General features: G+C 40.0%; 3 protein-coding genes across 5 annotated transcripts in view; 2 read left to right on the top strand and 1 right to left on the bottom strand.

Moving 5' to 3' along the window:
- terfa (telomeric repeat binding factor a) overlaps positions 1–7415 on the top strand; it is a 124821-nt gene extending 117406 nt beyond the window's left edge. The window contains exon 14 of the mRNA XM_034188295.1: positions 6352–7415. Within this exon, the coding sequence (XP_034044186.1) occupies positions 6352–6510 (159 nt within the window). The 3' untranslated portion in view covers positions 6511–7415. The remainder of the gene's footprint in view (positions 1–6351) is intronic.
- On the bottom strand, positions 6552–15019 carry nip7 (NIP7 nucleolar pre-rRNA processing protein). The gene is given in 6 exon segments (XM_034188286.1): positions 6552–7685; positions 7688–7696; positions 11874–12014; positions 14473–14611; positions 14696–14782; positions 14885–15019. Coding segments are annotated over 6 exon segments (543 nt in total). The 5' UTR covers positions 14941–15019; the 3' UTR covers positions 6552–7574.
- A 1762-nt stretch (positions 15020–16781) lies between these two features.
- Positions 16782–19726, top strand: part of cdc42se2 (CDC42 small effector 2) — a 32179-nt gene continuing 29234 nt past the window's right edge. For 2 of the 3 annotated variants that reach the window (XM_034188262.1, XM_034188277.1), the window contains exons 1-2: positions 16799–16894; positions 19488–19711. In XM_034188262.1, coding sequence (XP_034044153.1) covers positions 19658–19711 — 54 coding nt within the window. In that variant the 5' untranslated portion in view covers positions 16799–16894; positions 19488–19657. Of the gene's footprint in view, positions 16895–19487; positions 19712–19726 lie in introns of all 3 variants that reach the window. The other variant, XM_034188270.1, reaches the window with a different exon arrangement.

Here is a 19726-nt window from a genome sequence, read left to right as displayed (position 1 = left end):
ATATAATGATATTGTGATGTTTAAATCCAGAGATGTTTTTTCAACAGACCAGTATAAGTAAGTTGGACAAATACATGCATTAGGAGGCCTGATTGTGCAGCAGAGGCATGGGGAAAAAATTGGTTTGTTATCCTTTTTTTTTTTTTTGTAGAGCAGCTTCTACAAAGTATGAAAAACAGCAGGTGGCCATGTTGTTCATGCATATTAGAGATGAAAGAAAGAAGATACAGCTTGCAAATAAGAACTATTAACTCAGCAGTTCAAATAACACAAAGATAAGAGTTGTCATTACTTTTCTTGAGCAAAAACAAGCAAACCTTGGGAAAATGTGAAAAACCTGGCGGCCATTTTGTTTTATGCAGATTAGGCAGTGAAGGAGTAGAGATACAGCATGCTAACAATATTTGAATTCTGCAGGTCAAAATACATAAGAATAGAACTTTTATTTCTGTTTCTAGTATTTGAATTCTGCAGGTCAAAATACATCAGTTAGAACTTTTATTTCTGTTTGTAGTGTAAATACAAGTAAATTTGTGGGAAAGTTGATTAAATGGGCGGCTAATGTTTTTGCAAATTGAAGGTGAGAGAGTAAAGATATGGCATGCCAACAGCAATTTTTGAACTCAGCAAGTCAAAATGCATAAGAATTAGCCTGTCTGCTTTCAACGGAAAATGCCCTGGATAGTCTACTTATCTGAAAATAGAACCTTACTATATTGGAGAAGATTTGACAGTTATTTTGATCATGCTGCTTTGGCATATACTATTACAGTGCTGTAGAATATTGACTAGTTGCAAAACGATACAAGAGGGTTTTGATGGCAGAGTAAGGATGTGTAAATGGTGTGAGGCAGAGTGTAACTCAGCATTGAGACATTCCAAAATCCTGTGGAGAAGTAGTGCAAAAATGTGATCTGACCAGTTCTGTTTCCACTCCAAGCCTCCTTTTCTTCTGGAACAGTTTATTTTGTAAGATGGCATAAACATTTCCTCTTCGTCTTCTGACTGAGAATAAAAAAAAGCGATATAATGACCCCATAATGTTGCACTCCTTAAGATCTATTTGCAGAAAGAATGAGACAGAGTAACACCAGACATGCGTCATCTGGTTATCTTCAGTGCCAAAGCATATTTTAAGTATTGTGAAATGGCAACATTGCAAAGTGGTAAATGCTTGAGCTTCACAACTTTTTTGTAATCTGTTGCAGGGCCTGAAATGCAGTAATGGATATACAGTTGTGTTCAAAATAGTAGCAGGGTGTGTTTGTTTTTTTGTTGTTGTTTTTTAAGTGTAAAGCTGAAAATCCTTATAATAGCTTTTATTTCCATACATACAATGCATAGGAACATTGCACATTCTATGCATAATCAAAAACATGAAGAAAAATGTATCAAATTTGTTACTACTTTACAGAAACAGAAGGGAATATTTATATTATTTCAAAAACTAGTATCTGCATTTTTCTTTACAAAATCAAAAATTTACTATATAAACTGGAAACAAAAATGCTTGAAGATTTAGATTTCTTTTGAAACACAAACTAATACGGTGCATCCAGAAGTATTCACAGCACTTCTGTTTTTTCCACAGTTTATGTTACAACCTATTCCAAAATGGGTGAAATTCTTTTTTTTTCCTCAACATTCTACACACATACCCCATAATGCCAATGTGAAAAAGGTGGGGGTTTTTTTAAGATTTTTGCAAATTTATTAAAATTAAATTAAATTAAAAACTAAGAACTCGTGTACATACGTATTCACAGTCTTTGCCATGAAGCTCAAAATTGAACTCAGGTGCATCCTGTTTCCACTGATCCTCCTTGAGATGTTTCTACAGCTAAATTGGAGTTGACCTGGGGTAAATTCAGTTGACTGGACATGATTTGGAAAAGCACACACCTGTTTACAAATAAGGTCCCACAGTTGACAATGCATGTCAGAACACAAACCAAGCATGAAATAAAAGGAATTGTCCATACACCTCCGAGACAGGATTGTCTCATGGCACAAATCTGGGGAAGGGTACATAAACATTTCTGCTGCTTTGAAGGTCCCAATGAGCACAGTGGCCTCCATCATCCATAAATGGAAGAGGTTCGGATCTACCAGGACTCTTCCTAGAATTGGCCACCTGTCTAAACTGAGTAGGGTGACCAAACGTCCTGTTTTCCCAGGACATGTCTTGTGTTTCATGTCCTGTCCTGGCCGTCCTGGTTTTCGGTGATAAAAATGTGGTCACTCTAAAACTGAGTGATTGGGGAGAAGGGGCCTTAGTCAGGGAGTGACCAAGAACCCGATGGTCACTCTCTCTCAGAACTCCAGCATTCCTCTGTGGAGAGAGGAGAAACCTTCCAGAAGGACAACCATCTCTGCAGCAATCCACTAATCAGGCCTGTATGAGTGGCCAGACAGAAGTCACTCCTTAGTTAAAGGCACATGGCAGCCCACCTGGAGTTTGCCAAAAAGGCACCTGGAGGACTCTCAGACTATGAGAAACAAAATTCTCTGCTCTGTTGAGACAAAGATTGGTCTCTTTGGCATGAATGCCAGGCATCATGTTTGGTGGAAACCAGGCACCATCCCTACAGTGAAGCATGGTGGTGGCAGCATCATGCTGTGGAGATGTTTGTCAGCATCAGGAACTGAGAGACTAGTCAGGACTGAGGGCAAGATGAATGCAGCAATGTACAGAGACATCCTAGATGAAAACCTGCTCCAGAGCACTCTTGACCTGAGACTTGGGTGATGAGTCCTCTTTCAGCAGGACAATGACCCGAAGCACACAGCCAAGATATCAGAGGAGTGGTTGGTAAGGTTAGGCCTTTCTTGCCTGAAGCGCCTTGAGGCAGCTTTGTTGTGATTTGGCGCTATATAAATGAAATTTAACAAAACAAAAGGAGTGGCTTCAGGACAACCCTGTGAATGTCCTTGAGTGGCCCAGCCAGAGCCCAGACCTGAGTCGAATTGAACATCTTTGGAGAGATCTGAAATTGTCTGTGCACCGACACTCTCCATTCAACCTGATGGAGCTTGAGAGATGCTGCAAAGAGGAATGGGCAAAACTGCCCAAACATAGGTGCACCAAGCTTGTGGCATCATATTCAAAGAGACTTGAGGCTGTCATTGCTGCCAAAGGTACATCAATGAAGTATTGAGCAAAGGGTGTGAATACTTAAGTATAAGTGATTTTTTTAGTATTTTACTTTTAACTAGAAGCACTCAGAGTGCAAACCTCCGCCAAGGCCATGGGGTCACTGACACCATAACATCTACACTCCGTGGAATCATTGAACCTAAAAAAGTCTAACAATGATGTTTGCTCAGTAGTAAAAAAAAGTTTAATCTGCTGTGACTGGATAGCATGTATCCTTAGCGCTTGGCATCACAGTTTATTGCAACTTGTACCTTTCCCAGAAGCTACTGTCATCTGAGCAGATATTGATATTGCATGTGCTTATAGACAAAAACAAATAAGAGACAAAATTCAATTTATTATTCAACTAAAATATATGAATTTTTTAACATTTATGAAACACTTCTCTAAACAAGGCCATAGGGTCACTGACCCTAAAGAGATTCCCTCCTTGGCACAGTGATGTAATCAACAATTCAGTGTTACAACCAAAACTATGATACATACACTTTTCTTTCCTTTATATTTGACATCCTTGACCATGAAAACATACCACTACAACTTGGAATCACTTTTATGTCTTTATTTGTTCAAAAGTTATTGTATAAAAAACGATTTTTCCTGTAATGGCGGTTTTCTTCTGGCTCTAGCTCCATAACATTTGAAGCTACATCAAATCTGATGACACCTTAGTGAATCAGTACAGATTCGGCTACAATTTGGTGTTAGTTGTGCATCTCTAGCTTCATTTGTTACCTCACACTGACACATTTTCTATTTTCCCTATATTTTTGCATATTCTGGATCACCAGATCTGGAATCCGGATCCGATCATCACCAAACTTTGTTGTTTGATAGAACATCTGACTATGTTACACCCTAATTTTTTTTAAGCCTTTCTGCCTTGTTTTTGTGGAGTTAGAAACTAGAATGTCAAAATTCCCCCTATCCCGCAATGGTGAAGAATCCGTAAAAAAAAATTTCCTGGATCCGGATCGTGATCCGGATCACCACTAAAATTTAATCACTTGTTCCTCTTGTCATTTCCAACCACTCCACAAAATTTCATCAAAATCCATTCTAAACTTTTTGAGTTATCCTGTTGAAAAACAGACAAACAAACAAACGCAACCGAAAACATAACCTCCTTGGCGGAGGTAATAAATTTGCAAAAATTAAAAAACAAACGTTTTTCCATGTCATCATTATGGGGTAGAATTTTGAGGCAAAAAAATTTACTTACTCTGTTCTGGAATAAAGCTGTAACATAAAATGTGGAAAAAGTGAAGCACTGTGAATGCTTCCCAGATGCACTGTATGTAAGCATATAACCCCTGTTTCTGAGAAGTGCTTCACATCTGTGTTGTATGGAGTGGACCCATTTCTCGCACCAATGAACAGGTATTCCAGCCCAGGACGATTGGACTACATTCCACAATGGGACAGTGCAGTCTTGTTTGAACCCCTGCGTGGAATCGCGGGATTTGACCACTTCCGGGGACAGCCTGCCAGTGTGCAACACAAACACAGCGTCACTTCACATGGGAAAGATGGTGTACTGTTTGTTTTTGGCTGTAATCACTGAAGCAGGTCCGTGAAAAGTTCAGTTATTTCTGGTTCCCAGTGGAGATGGGAAGACAAGGCAAATGCAAGAGGATGTGTTGGTATGTTTTAGTGAGATTTAATGTGAACGATGATAATGGGGCTGTCACTGGAAGTTCAATTTTTGCATCATGTGCACTTTCATTTAACCCCTTTATCGCCTACCCTCAAACGAGACCAAGGAGCGCAGTTCCTCTGCATTTCTTGGTTTTGCCTCAGAAACAGCGTTTTTGATGTCACCCTATGTGTTTTCTTTTGGATAAGGTCCCGGGTTTGGGCTGGGCACTCCATAACGTTAATCGTGTTTGTCTGGAACAAAGATGCTGCTCACTTGCTGGTGTGTTTGGGGTCGTTGTCTTGTTGAAACACCCATTCAGGAAGGCAACATGACCTCTTCAAGTATTTTAATGTATTGAAACTGATCCATGATCTCTGGTATGTGATCAATAGGTTGACAGCATAGTATGAGAAACATCCCCATATCATGATGCTTGCTCCTCCATGCTTCACTGTCTTCACAGTGTACTGTGGCTTGAATTCAGTTTTTGGGGGCCGTGTGTGACCCCTAGGCCCAGAAAGAACAATCATCAGTGCACAAAATGTTGCTCCATTTCTCTTCAGACACAATGTTTACCAGACAAAACATGAAATGTCTTGGGCTCAAACTGTCTGCAGTGAAACAGAAATCAAAGAAAATGTAAGAATCACTTTTTTTCTTTGCATTGTCCATATTATACTATCTTTTCCTGAATTGACTTAGTAAAATGTAGTGTTGTGACAGCATTTTTTTTTAAACTTGTTCACTCGTTTGTTATAAATGCTGACCACACGTGATGTGACAGGAATGCACAGATCATATAGAAACATGCCGTACTGCAGTGTATCTGTTGTTACTGCAATACGATCCTGTATGGTGGTGAGATGGGGCGGCATCACAAGTTTAAACATGCTTGGAAGTGCTGCAATGTTATCTGTGCTGTATCTCATCAGAAGGCGTATCGGCATGTTATTAATATACGTGGACAGGGACTCAGTGTGCACACACAGCAGGTAAACTTTAATGCAAACCTGCCTATATGGCACACTCACCAGTGTCCGAATACCACAGCTTGTAAGTGCAGTTCCATCATGATTTTGGTGTGAGGTGGACATGGAATTTTCACTGCTGAGCCCCAAAATGGGAGCAGTCAGGAGAGGGAGGAGGGTAAGAAACCTGTAAAACCCCTGGAAGGAGTGGCCTCAACATCTTTCATCCTCCAGCTGAGCATGACTGTCTGAGACACCTCAAATTGGTTTCCACATCAACCACAGATCACAACCTGTTTGTTTCACCTGAGCCCTCATTCTTTGCTGCACGGAGTGGACAGTCACTGTAACATATGTGGTTTGAATGCAACATGCTGGTGTGTTACATTGATTTTGAATACGACCGTATTGTAAAATGCAGAAGTGGGTAGAAATAATGGTCACTTTTCTGTAAAAGTCAGTTCAAGTCCATAAAACCATTCAAAACACTGTAATGAATGGTTTCAAATGATTAGCTGTAAGGTGTGTTGCTTTTTTTTTTTTCTGGAGGGAAGACATGCCCATCACTTGTTCCTTATGTGTTGCAGAAGTGGACCGACGCAGAATCACAGAAGTTAAAAGAAGGAGTTGAGAAATTCGGGGAGGGCAACTGGAGTAAAATTAAATCCTATTACAGCTTCAAAGACCGAACGAACATCAACCTCAAGGACCGATGGAGAACAATGAAGAAACTCAACATGGTCTGACTGGCTTAAAGACGCCTGACAACAGTATCTTGGACCTTTTCTGTTAAAATAAATTATATTATTAACTCGGGAGAGGTTTTGGCCTCTATCTGAAAAAGATTCCAGTGAAATGTAGGACTAAGCTTTAGGACAAAGATGAAAGTTTAAATTAGCTGTAGCTCCACAATCCTTAAATGTTTTCCCCATTGATTTGTACTGTGGTGAAATCCCCCCCAGTACAAACAGGTAAGTTGGGGTAGGCAGACTTATGCAGTTCTTTCTAATTTGTTATGCAGTTAAAAATTTATAGTTGTGTCAGTGTGAAGAAAAGATTAATGGATTTTTTGTTGTTTTTTTGTTTTGTTTTTTTATTGAAAGGATACAACTCGATTTCAGTATGAGTGTTAACTGGCAGTGAAAAAAGGACCCTATACAGCAGCATGAGACACCCAAAACAAGAGTAAGGGTCCATGAATTCAGTTCTTGAATGGTACAGGATTTTTTTTGTGTTTTCTATCCAGGTGCCTTTGAACCGAGAACTTAAATTAGTACTAGAATCAGACATCCCGTTTGTTTCTACCATGATCTGAAGAACCTGACCTGGGCTCTGTTTTATCAGTAAAACTTTTGTAAATTCTGTCTATTTGCTCTTGTGATATGCATTTTTTTAAATGCTACTTCAAGTTAAAATACTGAATTTATGACAAGTTTGAGGAACACAAGTCTGACCACAGTGTGTTGGTCTAGACCCAAAGGAACAGATCCTCAGCAGTCCTGCACTTCATGATCGCTCCACAGCATCTTCAGCATTCCAGTCTATAATAATAATAATAAAAATGTAATAACACCTAATGATGGTGCTGCACCAAAGAAAACAGTCTGTCTTTGCTTTTTTTTTTTTTGTACTACATGCTCCATCCTTTTAAGCCCACATGAACAAGAAGTACTCCAGCTGAGGCAGGGACAGAAAGAATCCCTGATACTCTGATTTCAACCCTGGTCCCCACAGAAGAAATGCATTTGACCCTTTTAGCTCCTAACGTTTGGGTGGGAAACATCTTTACAGTCCAGCTGCAGACTGAACTTTATGTTAGCGCCTCTTCATTCCTGATAAACTCTCCCACATCTGCTTGGTGGAACACAACAATGGTCATGGGGTCTACTCGCCGGCACTCCTGGGTGGATTTTGCTGCCACTCTCCAAAACCCTGAAGAGAAGCAGAGTGGTGGTGGTTACTTCTCAGTGGCTCAGAATAATGACAAGAAAATTTATTTGATTTTTTATTTTATACTATTTATTTCAGTCAGCAAACTCACACACTAACAGAAAATAAATGAACAGATAAACTCAAACAAATAAAGGAAAATACTGAAAAAACTATAACTGAGCGAAAAAAGTCAAGGCTGAAGCTATCTAGCTTTTAAATCCCCTAACCCAGTTCATTAGGCTCTAAGCGTGTATATCCTAAACTTGTGGCATGCGTGAGCTGACACAAGCACAAAGCAGTGAAAATACTGCGCTGTCATACACGACAATATCATTTGCAGACAGACGGGGCATTACAGTGTGGCGCTCTGAGGATGTCAACGTGGATTTTGCTGATCAAAGACACAATCACTTTGATAATGGAGGTTACCAACACACCCACGAGTGCAAGCTGGTCTTGATTCGGAGAATGTGGGCACTGTGTAAATAACATCTGTCTCAGGAGGAAACAAGCAGTGACACGCTGCATTGGGCATCATTCTGCATCACTGAGAAGAGCTTGTAATTGGGGTTCAAGCACTAGCAAAGCTGATCGAAGGACCATATTGTTTTTGTGCTGATTTTTATTAGGGGCTGGCCATAGCGGTTTGTCCATTTTGGCATGAAATTTGGTGGATGTATGGATGCCCTATGTTAGAGTCAGAGTGCCAAATTTGATGGAACTATGCCACACCATGTGCTGCAAAGCACATGTGAATTTCAAGTCTAACATGCTGTAAATTTCGTGTTGATCTTGCCTGAGAGTCTTACAAAGCTCCAGTTTACTATTAGACCAAAGGCAATGAGAAGTCATTTTACAAAAAAATCATTTCATATTTTTAATTAATTTTAGGATAACTTAAATAACTCAAAATCTTCAGATTAAACACCAAATTTGCCGGTTTCATCCAGGATACTGTTAACATTTCTTGTACTCGATTTGGTAAAATGTGTCACAAAGTGTCCAAAATGTTGAGATGTTCAGAACAAATGAGAATAGAACATGCTTCAGTCCTGTGAAAAGCTGTTTATTGTCTTTGTGAGTTGAGATAAGAAACAGCCAATGTTCCCCAGGCCGAAACAAATCCCTCTGGAGGAACAGTCGGGCAATTTGACCTTCAGGCTTGATAAGCCTGTAATGTTATGGTTACAGCAGTGAAAAATACTTTTTAACAGTTCCACTTGCACAACCAAATCCCAATTATGAATCAAGTGATATAAATTATGAATTATATATAAATTAATTATACATTTAGTATTTACATTAATTATTCAGATCCTATTGTCTTATTTACAATTTGTACATGTTCAATTAAGCCCCCACCATTTGATAATTTCACAAGGACAATGAAAATAAACGTTTATGCTTCACTGTGTTATCTGTGTTTCATTGACACGTTCACCTCTGTTTACATTGCTGTTGCAGAATAAATTCAATCAATCATAAACTATATTTTATTTGCGTTTTAATGGCATCTGCAGGAGGACCTGTTTGTGTGCATACATGAGCGGAGGTTCGCTTTGAGTTTGCAGAAATTAGCATGCATGCCGACGTCTGCGAGATGACTTGTAAATCACTCCAGAGGTGTTACAAAGTTACAAAAACAGCATTTTCAGTTTTAGAAGCGTTTATATCTCACTAGCTTTTGCACAATATATGAGAAATGTTATATTTACACATAAACAAAGCGACTTTGGAGCACCAGCGAGACTAGCCACTGACGTCGTGGCGCCACTCTACTATAATTGGCTGTCACCCCGCCCCTCAAAAAATAAAGCATAAAAATAAGAACTTGAAACCTAGGTAATTGAATCCTTTGCTTGCAAATATTTTTTTTTCCTTTGACTGTGTGAAAATTGTACACTGAGCCTAAGGTGGCTCCTGAAATTATTGAACATATCCAAAAGCCAGGATTAACTCACCTTTCTTGGATTGAGCTGATATGTACTCAGACAAGTAATGACTTCTCCCTTGGAAAATAAGGATTTCATGTGACTTGACTGTTGTGATTTGCAACATGGAATGGCAGACTGAACAAGGCCTTAAGTCATGAGGTTTTGGTGTTGTAACCTGACACGGTGGGATCGAAATTACCCACAACTTTGATGTGGTGTATTTTCTTGACAGTCTTATGGCCCAGTCACACGGCACTTAATGAAGAGCAACAAAGTAAGAAATCTGGACTTTCATTGACTTTCGTTGGCATCTTCTAGCCTTCACGCAGCTTCGTTCCTGCAGCTGGTACTTCGTCGTGATTTTAAACTGTTGAAAAGTTTGAACGAAGGGCAACGAAAACCTCAATTCATCCGTGTTTCGTTTTGCCGTCGTTCTTGACATTTGTTAATCGTTTGTTTAGTTTTTGTAACGTTATTGTTTAATTTGACTTTGTTGGAGCAGCTGAATGTTTTCACACAGTGCAGAAGGTGTTTTGTGAGCGCTGTGGCTGCTGCTGCGTTCATGTACCGTCAGAAATTACAGGGCAAACTCGGCCTGTTTGCTTGGATTTTTTTTTTTATCTGGGTGGGGGGTCAGCTTCAATGGGCTCAGGCACCTTATATAGGCCATAAGTAATCTTTTGTGTGGATATAATTAATTATTTTGCCACAAGCAACTGCTGAATTTTAAACAACAGAAGTTGTGTAATTTCCGACGGTACTTGAATGCAGCATTAGCAGCAGCTCCTGCGTGTGCTTATTATTTTTTATTAAATATAACTGAGTGTAGGAATGATAATCCAGTCCATCTGTACATGTGGCAACAGCTCAATAACTAAAATGATGATATAAAGAGCTGTTCTGAAGGCAGAATTCATGTTGTGAATTAGCTGCAGCTGGTTGAAATAACCACGCGTGAGTCAATGCGCATTCACACACACTGATCAATTTACTGCTCTGATATATTCAATCATCTTTACACTCATATTTATTCCCCCTTTTGACAGTTTTCTGTTATAAATCAATATATACGGCTTAGTAAAGGAATACAGTGATACAGCAGTGACCACGGCACACCAGAGGGTTTTTTTTTTTTTTTTTTTTTTTTTTTAAATTGGAGCAAGATGAGCATGCAGGGTGTTGACAGACAGTGTGGATTCTGATGATGGAGATGATCCCTCTTTTGTTCTGGATGAGGAACCAGAGCAGGTGGTCCACTGACGTGCGCACAAATCTCCACAGCTTCTGTTTGCAGTTTCTCCAGGACTCAGGCGCTATGAGCTCTGTGCCAGCACCGAGACTAGAACTCAGTGATGCAGACACACAAGCATTTTGTTTAAAGTGTCGAGATCAACATTAGCTTCGGTTTTGTTAAGTTCCTCTTTGCAGGCTGTTTGGTGATAAAGCTGTTTTGTCCACCTTTTCTCAATGAATTGTGACTTTTTTTTTACTTTTCCCCTTCGTTCAGGTATCGCCGTGTGACTGGGCCATTATTCAAATTTGTGTATGCGAGTATGGAGTTTAAGAGTGTCTCTGCTGCTGACCCCATGTGTACTGGTGTGATTGTTGATGCCATCTGATATGGGCTATCTTTGCACAGAATAACATTTTATATCTCATTTGGCTTTTGCCTCGTTACTGAAATGCATCTGCCCTGCAATGCGCAGCTATGACTGCTGGATAAGAGCAGGTGTGCATGACAGCATTCGCCCAAAAAGCACCTGTTGAGTTAAGCCACCTTGACACTTAGACAAATGTGATCCTTGCAATGGCACGCAAGATTGCGTGCTAGTGCAATCTTACATGCCAGTGAGTAAACTTGTCGTAAATTGTGGGTAAACTGTGTGAGGCTGCGTGTCAGCGTGTAAATATTTTGAAATGTTCAAAATTTCTGACAAGCAAAAATTTTGTGCCACTTGCGTCAACATTACGCAACCTATTCACAAACACTGCATGTCATTCCGCGCAAGGCCTCACACAGTTTACGACAAGTTTAGTCAATAGCAGGCAATATTGCATACCAGTGCAGGGATCAAATTCGTGCAAGTATAAAGGTGGCTTTACAAAGGTTTTTTTTTAGCCACCTTTACCCATCGCCTGACCACATGTCATGTTTCCATGACGACGTTGATGGGAATGTTGACCCTTACCACGGTAATGTAAGCACACTGTCCAATCATGTTATTAAAGCTGTAAGTACTCACCAAGGGCACGTCAGCCATGGAATAGACCACAACTCCCTGGTACTGCATCGTGTTCTCCGTGATTCTTCCAAGCCCAGATTTTAGAACGTGGTTTCCATAGAGGAAAGACTGCTCTGCTCCAGGCTTCACCCACACCTTGAACTGGAACAGTGAACGAGAGCTCTAAGCCACTTGCACACACATGACCAAGCTACATATATCTACTTTAAAGCTAAAATTGAAGGGTTTAGTGTCATCCAGTGGAGAGGTTGCAGACTGCATTATGGTGTCTGCCAGTAAACAAATAATGAATGTTTATGAGTTCAATGGTTTGAGTACTTCATGAGGTGAAAGCTGCCTCACTGAATGGTTTGTTCCAGCTTTCACCAAATTAAATATTAATTCCATTGAAAGAATGTAAAAACATTCATTATTTGTTTTAATAACAGCTAAAATAGATCATTGTCATTTGATACTTTATTAATTTATAAACAACAGAAAAGGGACTTATATTTTGGTGTTCCACTGATGCTAAAGCCCAACACGAACTTTAAATAGGAGTCCAAATTGTGACGTGTAGTCCAGTGATGCTGTGCACTGACTTCTTACTTCCATTAAAAAAAAAAAAAAGACTTTGTGTAGTCAGGGTTCAATTTTAGCGGTTACCCGGGAACCCGTGGCACCCTACTTTGGGGGCGGGCACACAACTCTTTAGACTTGCATTCCCGACTGGAATCCACCTTTTTTATTTCATAACTGTACAGAAATCTATCAAATTTGGACAAAATATGCGCAGAATTTGACTTTCTGAGACCGACACATACACAAAACGTCATCAAAAAATGTTGTTCTCCTCTTTGTAATGCCGCGTTTTATTATACACAGATCAAATGGAGCATTTTTGAGGGAAGAGCGAACAGCAGCCAGCGGAGAGTTGTTTTTTTTTTATTTCGCTACGTGCGCGCGTGAGCAAATCATCCGTGAAGATTATTTTATTTATTAACTACACAGATGTATAATAAAAGCAAATGGTGACTGGTTTATAAACACAATTATGACAGAGTTTTTGAGGGAAGAGCTGCCTTAGATTCTGAGCTTAATTCTGATTCTGAGGAAGGTGCTGCAGAGAATGGCAGATGACCATGATGACTGCTAATAGATTTTCTGTAATCACAAGTGTAATCAACACTCATGGCAGCCATGATTGTTAATGGGCTGGATGTTTAATAAAACATCGGCAGCTGAGATGACCCCATGCCAATCTGCCTGTGCATATTGGCATGGGGTCATCTCAGCTTCTGACAAGGTTGAAAATTTCGAAATTTCAGAAAATATTACTCCAAAAACACAAAAATTCCCTTCCATAATTTCATCCTGTCTGATGAAGGGCGAGGCCCGAAACATCATCTTTGGTGTGTTATTAAAGGCTTGTTTGGGAACTAACTGGCTGTGCGGATCTCTTTTGTTTTTTGTTCTTCCATAATTTCACCCCAAATCTGCCCCAGATATCACCAGAATGCACAATTTGCATCCTTTTATATCAAAATTTTGTGGGGGGCATGCCCCCAGACCCCCCTAGTTGTTTTGCCGCTATGCTATGTAGCAGTAGGTTTGGTACTGAACTTTTCTGGGGGGCACCAAACTTTTCAGATTTTGGTGCCCTTAAGGCACACAACTATTTATTCTAAAAGGCAAACCCTGTGTGTAGTTCCTCAGTCCAGCCAAAAATCACATCAGCTTTTCATCTGAACAGGTCTTCATGTATCCAGACAGCTTACAGCGGAGTGGAATGTGTGTGTGTGTTACAAGAACTAGCTGCGTCAGTTAGCTCAATCAAATCTTACCGGGACAGCGCTTGAGCATGCGTGTACTACCAAAAATAAAAAAAAGACTGTGTCCTTCCTCAGTGCAGCGAGAAAAAAAAAAAAAAAAAAAAAATCACATCAGAAATTAGTCCAGTTTTTCATTCTAACATCCCGCTAACAGCCTCCAGACAGCTTACAGTGCAGTGGATTTGTGTGTGTGTGTGTGTGTGTGTGTCTGTCTGTGTGTGCGCAGAGTGCAATGGTACCAAACGTATGAAACCAAATTTGCACTCTAAATGCAATGAAATACAAATGGGATGAATAATCCATGTCACGTGACATACAAAGAACCAATCAAATGAGAAGGATCCACTCAGCCATTATATAATAACAAATGTTTCCTTTTGTGTTTCTGCGCATCTGGTGATGGCCATTTGTGCTCCCTCACCTTCTTTTCATATGAGCAATAAGTATGAACCTCCATGTCACTAAAATGAAAGATCTCAAACTAGTCAGCCTGCATTAACAACCAGTATACAGTATATATGGGACCAATCACTGATTCATCTTTTTGTCAGCTTTTGAACATGTTGCAAAATGTGAAAACTATTTTTTTAACATGACTTCTGCTTTAACATTTTTCATTGTTCAAAGTTCGTCAGGGAAATTTTGTTTTTGGACTTGTTAGTTACAATTCAGCTTGCTGAACTCAATCATTCACGTAATCATGGCAACAGGACATTTTAGTTTTTTAAAGCCTGAGAAATAGCTCTGAGGCCCATTACCGCCACCTTCTGGACGGCGGTGGGTATTACCTTTGCATAGGGCGCCAGGAAATCCAGAGCTGTGACGTGCAGCCGAAACTTCTTGGTCTTTGTGAATTTTCCGAAACACGTGCCCACGGACACGAGCTTGTCCCGGGAGATATTTGTTGCCAGTTTAAGAATCTTCTCACTGTGGATGAAGGATAGAAAGCTTTAATCAATGTTCTGGTCCTTTTAAATGCAGGCGAGCTGCAGTAAAACCAGCCTGGATTACCTCATGTAGTAAACACGGTCACAGTGAAGCCTGAAGCAGAAAGTACCGTCAGGTCGGTCCACCAGAAGTTTAATGTTTTCCCCGATACTGTTGACAGAAAACACACAATGATAACACAAGCTAACACGAGCTAATCGATTTTTTTTCTAATCATTTCTGAGAGAGTATGCCACTTATGGTTTTACATACTATTTCGAAAGCTTCTCAAACATCGTTTTTGTCTCTTCGTCTGTTAACGGCCTCATTTTGAATCGTCAGAAAACAAAGACGATTTTAACTCCTGCGAGAAGAAACGTGGATCAACACGGAAGCCGTTGTTCCTGTTGCCAGATCACACAACACATAACAAGCACGCCTGTGTGAAAATTGCTCACAGTACGTATTATTTCGTTATGTGCTTTTACTAATCACAAATAAAATACACTTGACTTCCCCTTCAGTAATTTACGCACTTTAACCATTGTTTCTGCAACCTTGTCATTTTATAACCTAAAATAGCTGATAAAGGTTTTTTAACCGAAATTTTTGAATAAGAGAGATGTTCTTGCAGCCGTACAAGTTTGTAGAGAGAAAAACATCCCTATGCAGGCTGACTGTGTATTCCCAAATATGGTAGTATGATGTAAATAAGGTTCTATGATAACCCCCTCGACAGAACAACATACCTTGCAGGTTACAAGGCCAGTACCCATTTATGGCTGGACGGGCTGGGACAATGTAGATGATGTCTTGTCCAAGGCCACAAAAAGGTAGTGTGATGTGTACACCCAGAATCAAACCCCAGACTACAGCCCAACACCTATCGTACCGTGCCACCTGCTCTTCATGATAAGCCACCTTGAATACGTGCATGCAGTCTGAAAACCCTTGAACCTCAGTTACATTGATCACCTAGAGCTGCCTACTTTCATGTGCAGAAGGTTATGATGTGACATACAAATGTATAATAAATAGCTACGAATTGGCAGTTGATATGGTACCATTTTTTTTCTTGTACTCCATCCAAGAACAACTTGCTGTGAATACCCTGATCCTGGGATAAAGGGGGACATCATGGCATTGCTGCTGTACAGGAGTCAATGAATTTCAAGCTCAAAACCTCGGGTAAAGGTTGTGCATGAGCTGTGACACTGGGTAGTTTAAATAACAATGTGTCCAGTTGCGTACGGTACTGTATCAATAGCATGGTAGGTATCAATATTACATGGTAGGTATTGTGACCTGAAGCCAAAGTCATTTCCAAGACCTTCTGATATTACTAACACTAAAGTCCAACTGAAGAAAGTCAAAAGTAGAGCAATTCTGAAACAAAATACCTTCAGCCAGAGAGCAGTCAATGTCTGGACTGACCCATACAATCATGTTGTGATGGTGTCTTCCATAGGTGCCAGGAAAAGTTTGTACCATTTGTCATGATTAATTATCACATTACGGGGTAACATATATCACATGTCATAGAATCCAATGGACATCAACATTGTTTGACCTTTACTTTTGAGACCAAGCATTCAACATAGTCAAAACTATTCCATTTATTAATCCTATTAGCTCAACCAATGATTTGCACCACTTTTTTACAAAATTGGAGGAACTTTAACTTTTGACCCCTGCGCAAACTGAAACTGACCTTTGTCACCATTCTTGCTGTTTTTACCACATAACTCCAAAGCATTCAGCCATAGATAGCCCAAACTATACCTTTTTGGAATCTTTATAATCAGACAAATAACGTGATATAATTTCCAATATGATTGGAGCATCTTTGAATTTTGACCCCTGTGTAATAAGACCCCTATCTGGCTGCCTATTGAAAATTCAAGTGGCCAGTCGGTTTTTTCCAAAAGAGCAATGTCAGTAGTATTTGTGACGAATGTGGTGCTTGTTTCACTATTTGAAAGATTCCTCTGTCAACATTCTGTTATCTGCTGCACTATAATTGGTGCCCAAAAATTTTCAAGTTATTTCAAGAAAGTAAACTGAAATGAATATAGACATTCAGCCTTTATATGAAATGAACTTAGTTTATTTCAAAGAAACTGTTGGACGGGTGAGTTTACCCGATTAAAAGGAATAAGCGCGTTATAGTGACCGGATCTGGCAACATTAAAGTGACGTCACCATCGAGCAGTTCCTGGGTTTTTGGTGCATTTTTTTAAGCTTTCAATCGAGCTTGTACTTTACCGAACCGAGCGTCATCTGGTAAGTTACTTGTTTAAAATTGTAGACATGCTAGTCAACACGGTCGTGTAAATTAATGGAGCGATATGTGTACACTGAATTTTACGAGGGTTTTTTTTCCCCCCCGAGGAACATTTAAGTAACATTTTCGTTAACAGGCTAACTTAGCTTGATTAGCTAGCTGTCAGTGTGGGAAAACGCAAGAATGTTCACGTTGTCTGCTTTGAAATGTCGGAACATTAGTTTCCTATCTTAATTTTTTTTAACTATTTGTTTTCATATGCAAGTGGACAGGCTATGCTTAATTGTCTTTTTTTTTAACTCGAGTTTGCCGCAGCTGCGCGAACTTGCATAACGTACATCTGTCTGTAAATGTCATTAAGGTTACTGTGATCGTTAATATTTTTCAAGATTTCAACAGTCTGTTCGATCAGTATTTTCCACATATGGACACTTGATGCTGTGATTCAGTTCCATCTGAGTGACCGAGTCACAGTGTGCTGACGACTGTCGACATAAAGGAGGAAATGTCAGAACTTTGCAGTGACAAGCCTCCTGTCTGACCGCCACAGCGTCTGGAAATGTGTTATCCTGACCTTTATGTTGTTCATCATGTGTCTAACCACACTTATAACCAAGGGAACACAGTGTACTTATGTCACATAGTTCAGCTTCCTCAAATATCTTTCTATATTTTAAACATGCTGTAGGAAATTGAAATTCATTCCAAGTTCAGGGTGGTCCTGATGTTTAAATTAATATTCCTCCAGGACACAACCTTTTCATTGTGTTGGCTCTGTGGAACAGTTTACAGCCCCAACAAGCAAGCTGAGCCCAACTTTGAGCTTCTGCAAAGGATAATCTGCAGCAGCAAGTTTGATCATGACCCATTAAGTTCTCCTGACTCATCACGAAAACTGGACACTTCGTCCCTGATAAACTGTGGTATATCGGCTATTTGTGTTGGAATTCATTCATGTTCTGCTGCTTGTCCGGGTCGCAATCGCAGCAAACCAAGCAGCTCATTCCACACTTCCCTGTCCTTAACCAGCATGTCCTGGGTCTTTCCTGGGACCACTTCTCAGTTGGACATGCCAAGAAGACCCACCTAGGGAGACGACTAGGAGGCATCTTCACCAGATGTCGGAATCACTTCAGCTGGCTCCTTTCAATGTGAAGACGCAATGGCTCAACTTGGAGTCCCTCCAGGATAGTTGAACTTCTCACCCTTCCTTATAGTGTAAGCCCAGATACCCCACGGAGGAATCCCATTTCTGCAACTTGTATTCACAACCTTATTCTTTCAATCATTAGTCAAAGTTCATGACCATAGGTGAGGATAGGAGCGTAAATCGATTTGGAAAATTGGTTTGTTGGGTTAGGCCTTACTTGTGTGACGCGCTTTGAGGCAACTTTGTTGTGATTTGGCGCTATATAAATGAAAATACATTGAAATTGAAAATTGAGCACGTTGCCTTCCGGCTCAGCTCTTTCTTCACCACAACTGTCCAGTACAGTGTCTGTAAATCAGGCGCCACCCCAGGGCATCTATCAATCTCACACTGCAACTTACCCCAAGACAAGAGACCAAGATACTTAAATTCCTTCAATTGGGGAACTGTCTCTCCCCTGACAGAGGGGTCAATCCACCATTTTTCCGACAGAGGACTATGGTCTCAGATTTAGAGGTGCTGACTCTCATTGCATTTGCTCCACACTAAGCCTCAAACCTGTTAAGTGCACATCTGAAGTCTGTGTGTGATGAAGCCAACAGAACCACATCATTTGCAAAAAGTAGAGATGCATCTCTGAGGTCACCAAACTGGACACCCTCCAGTGTAATTCCTCTATAAATGATCACACTCTCCAGTCCCTTTTTTTTTTTTTTTAAGATGGGACCACCACCTGAGTTTCATTCCTAGCCTTTTAAAAAGATAGTTGGGATGCTCAGCTGCTGAAGGATATGCTTTGGCAAGAAAGTTTTTGTAACCCCAGACGCTGGACTGCTGAAATCTAAATGCATGTCCAATGAAACATATACAACTAATATTAATATGCTGGTCAATTTTTACTAAATCATTCCACCCATTCTTCATTGAGATCATGACATTTTATATTGTTAGAAGTAAAAGCAGTTTCTTTTGGCATCTGTCACTTTTGATTAGGGTCAACAGTAGGGATCCACAAATTTATTTGTCACAAGTTTTAGCTGTGCCACGTAAGAAATGTAAGTTGTGTATCTTTTTATATTCTGCAAGAGGAAGTCTGAATACATGAAATAGAAACAGCTTAATCATGTATAACAGAAGTTAGTTGCCTAATTTGCACCTGATGTAATCCCCCCCCCCCCCCAAAAAAATGACTGTACAATATGTCAGCATCAAGCTGATATAAGTTTTTAGATATGTGTTTGGTGCCAAACAAGAGTTTTATTCAGAAATTGTAAAAATATCGTCCAAGACCATGGCAAAAAAAAAGATGAAAGTCTGTGATAATTTAACCAGTTTTATTCCAAAAAATAACTATAACTGTATGAGGAATCACAAATATAGTGTTTATGTCTCTCTCTCTCTCTCTCTCTCTCTCTCTCTCTTTCAACCTCATGTATCCACAGGAGAGTGCTGTCCAAGCTTTGGAGGACGTTTTTCTTTGCGACACCGGTTCACCTTGGAGAAACCAGTGGTGTGTGTCAGTCATCAGCTTCCCCTGTTTGCTTGTAAGTTTTACATTGAACAGGAAGACAGACTGAGAGGAAACTGCTGTGGCTTCTTCTTCAGCCTCAGAATGACTGAGTTCTGGGTTTGCTTCAGCTGCTGCATTGCAGAACAGCCACAACCTGTGAGTATGACATTA

This window comes from Thalassophryne amazonica, chromosome 2, assembly GCF_902500255.1.
Source record: "Thalassophryne amazonica chromosome 2, fThaAma1.1, whole genome shotgun sequence".
Taxonomy (NCBI): domain Eukaryota; kingdom Metazoa; phylum Chordata; class Actinopteri; order Batrachoidiformes; family Batrachoididae; genus Thalassophryne; species Thalassophryne amazonica.
Note: the sequence above shows the minus strand (reverse complement) of the source record. Positions and strands in the feature narration are given on the sequence as shown.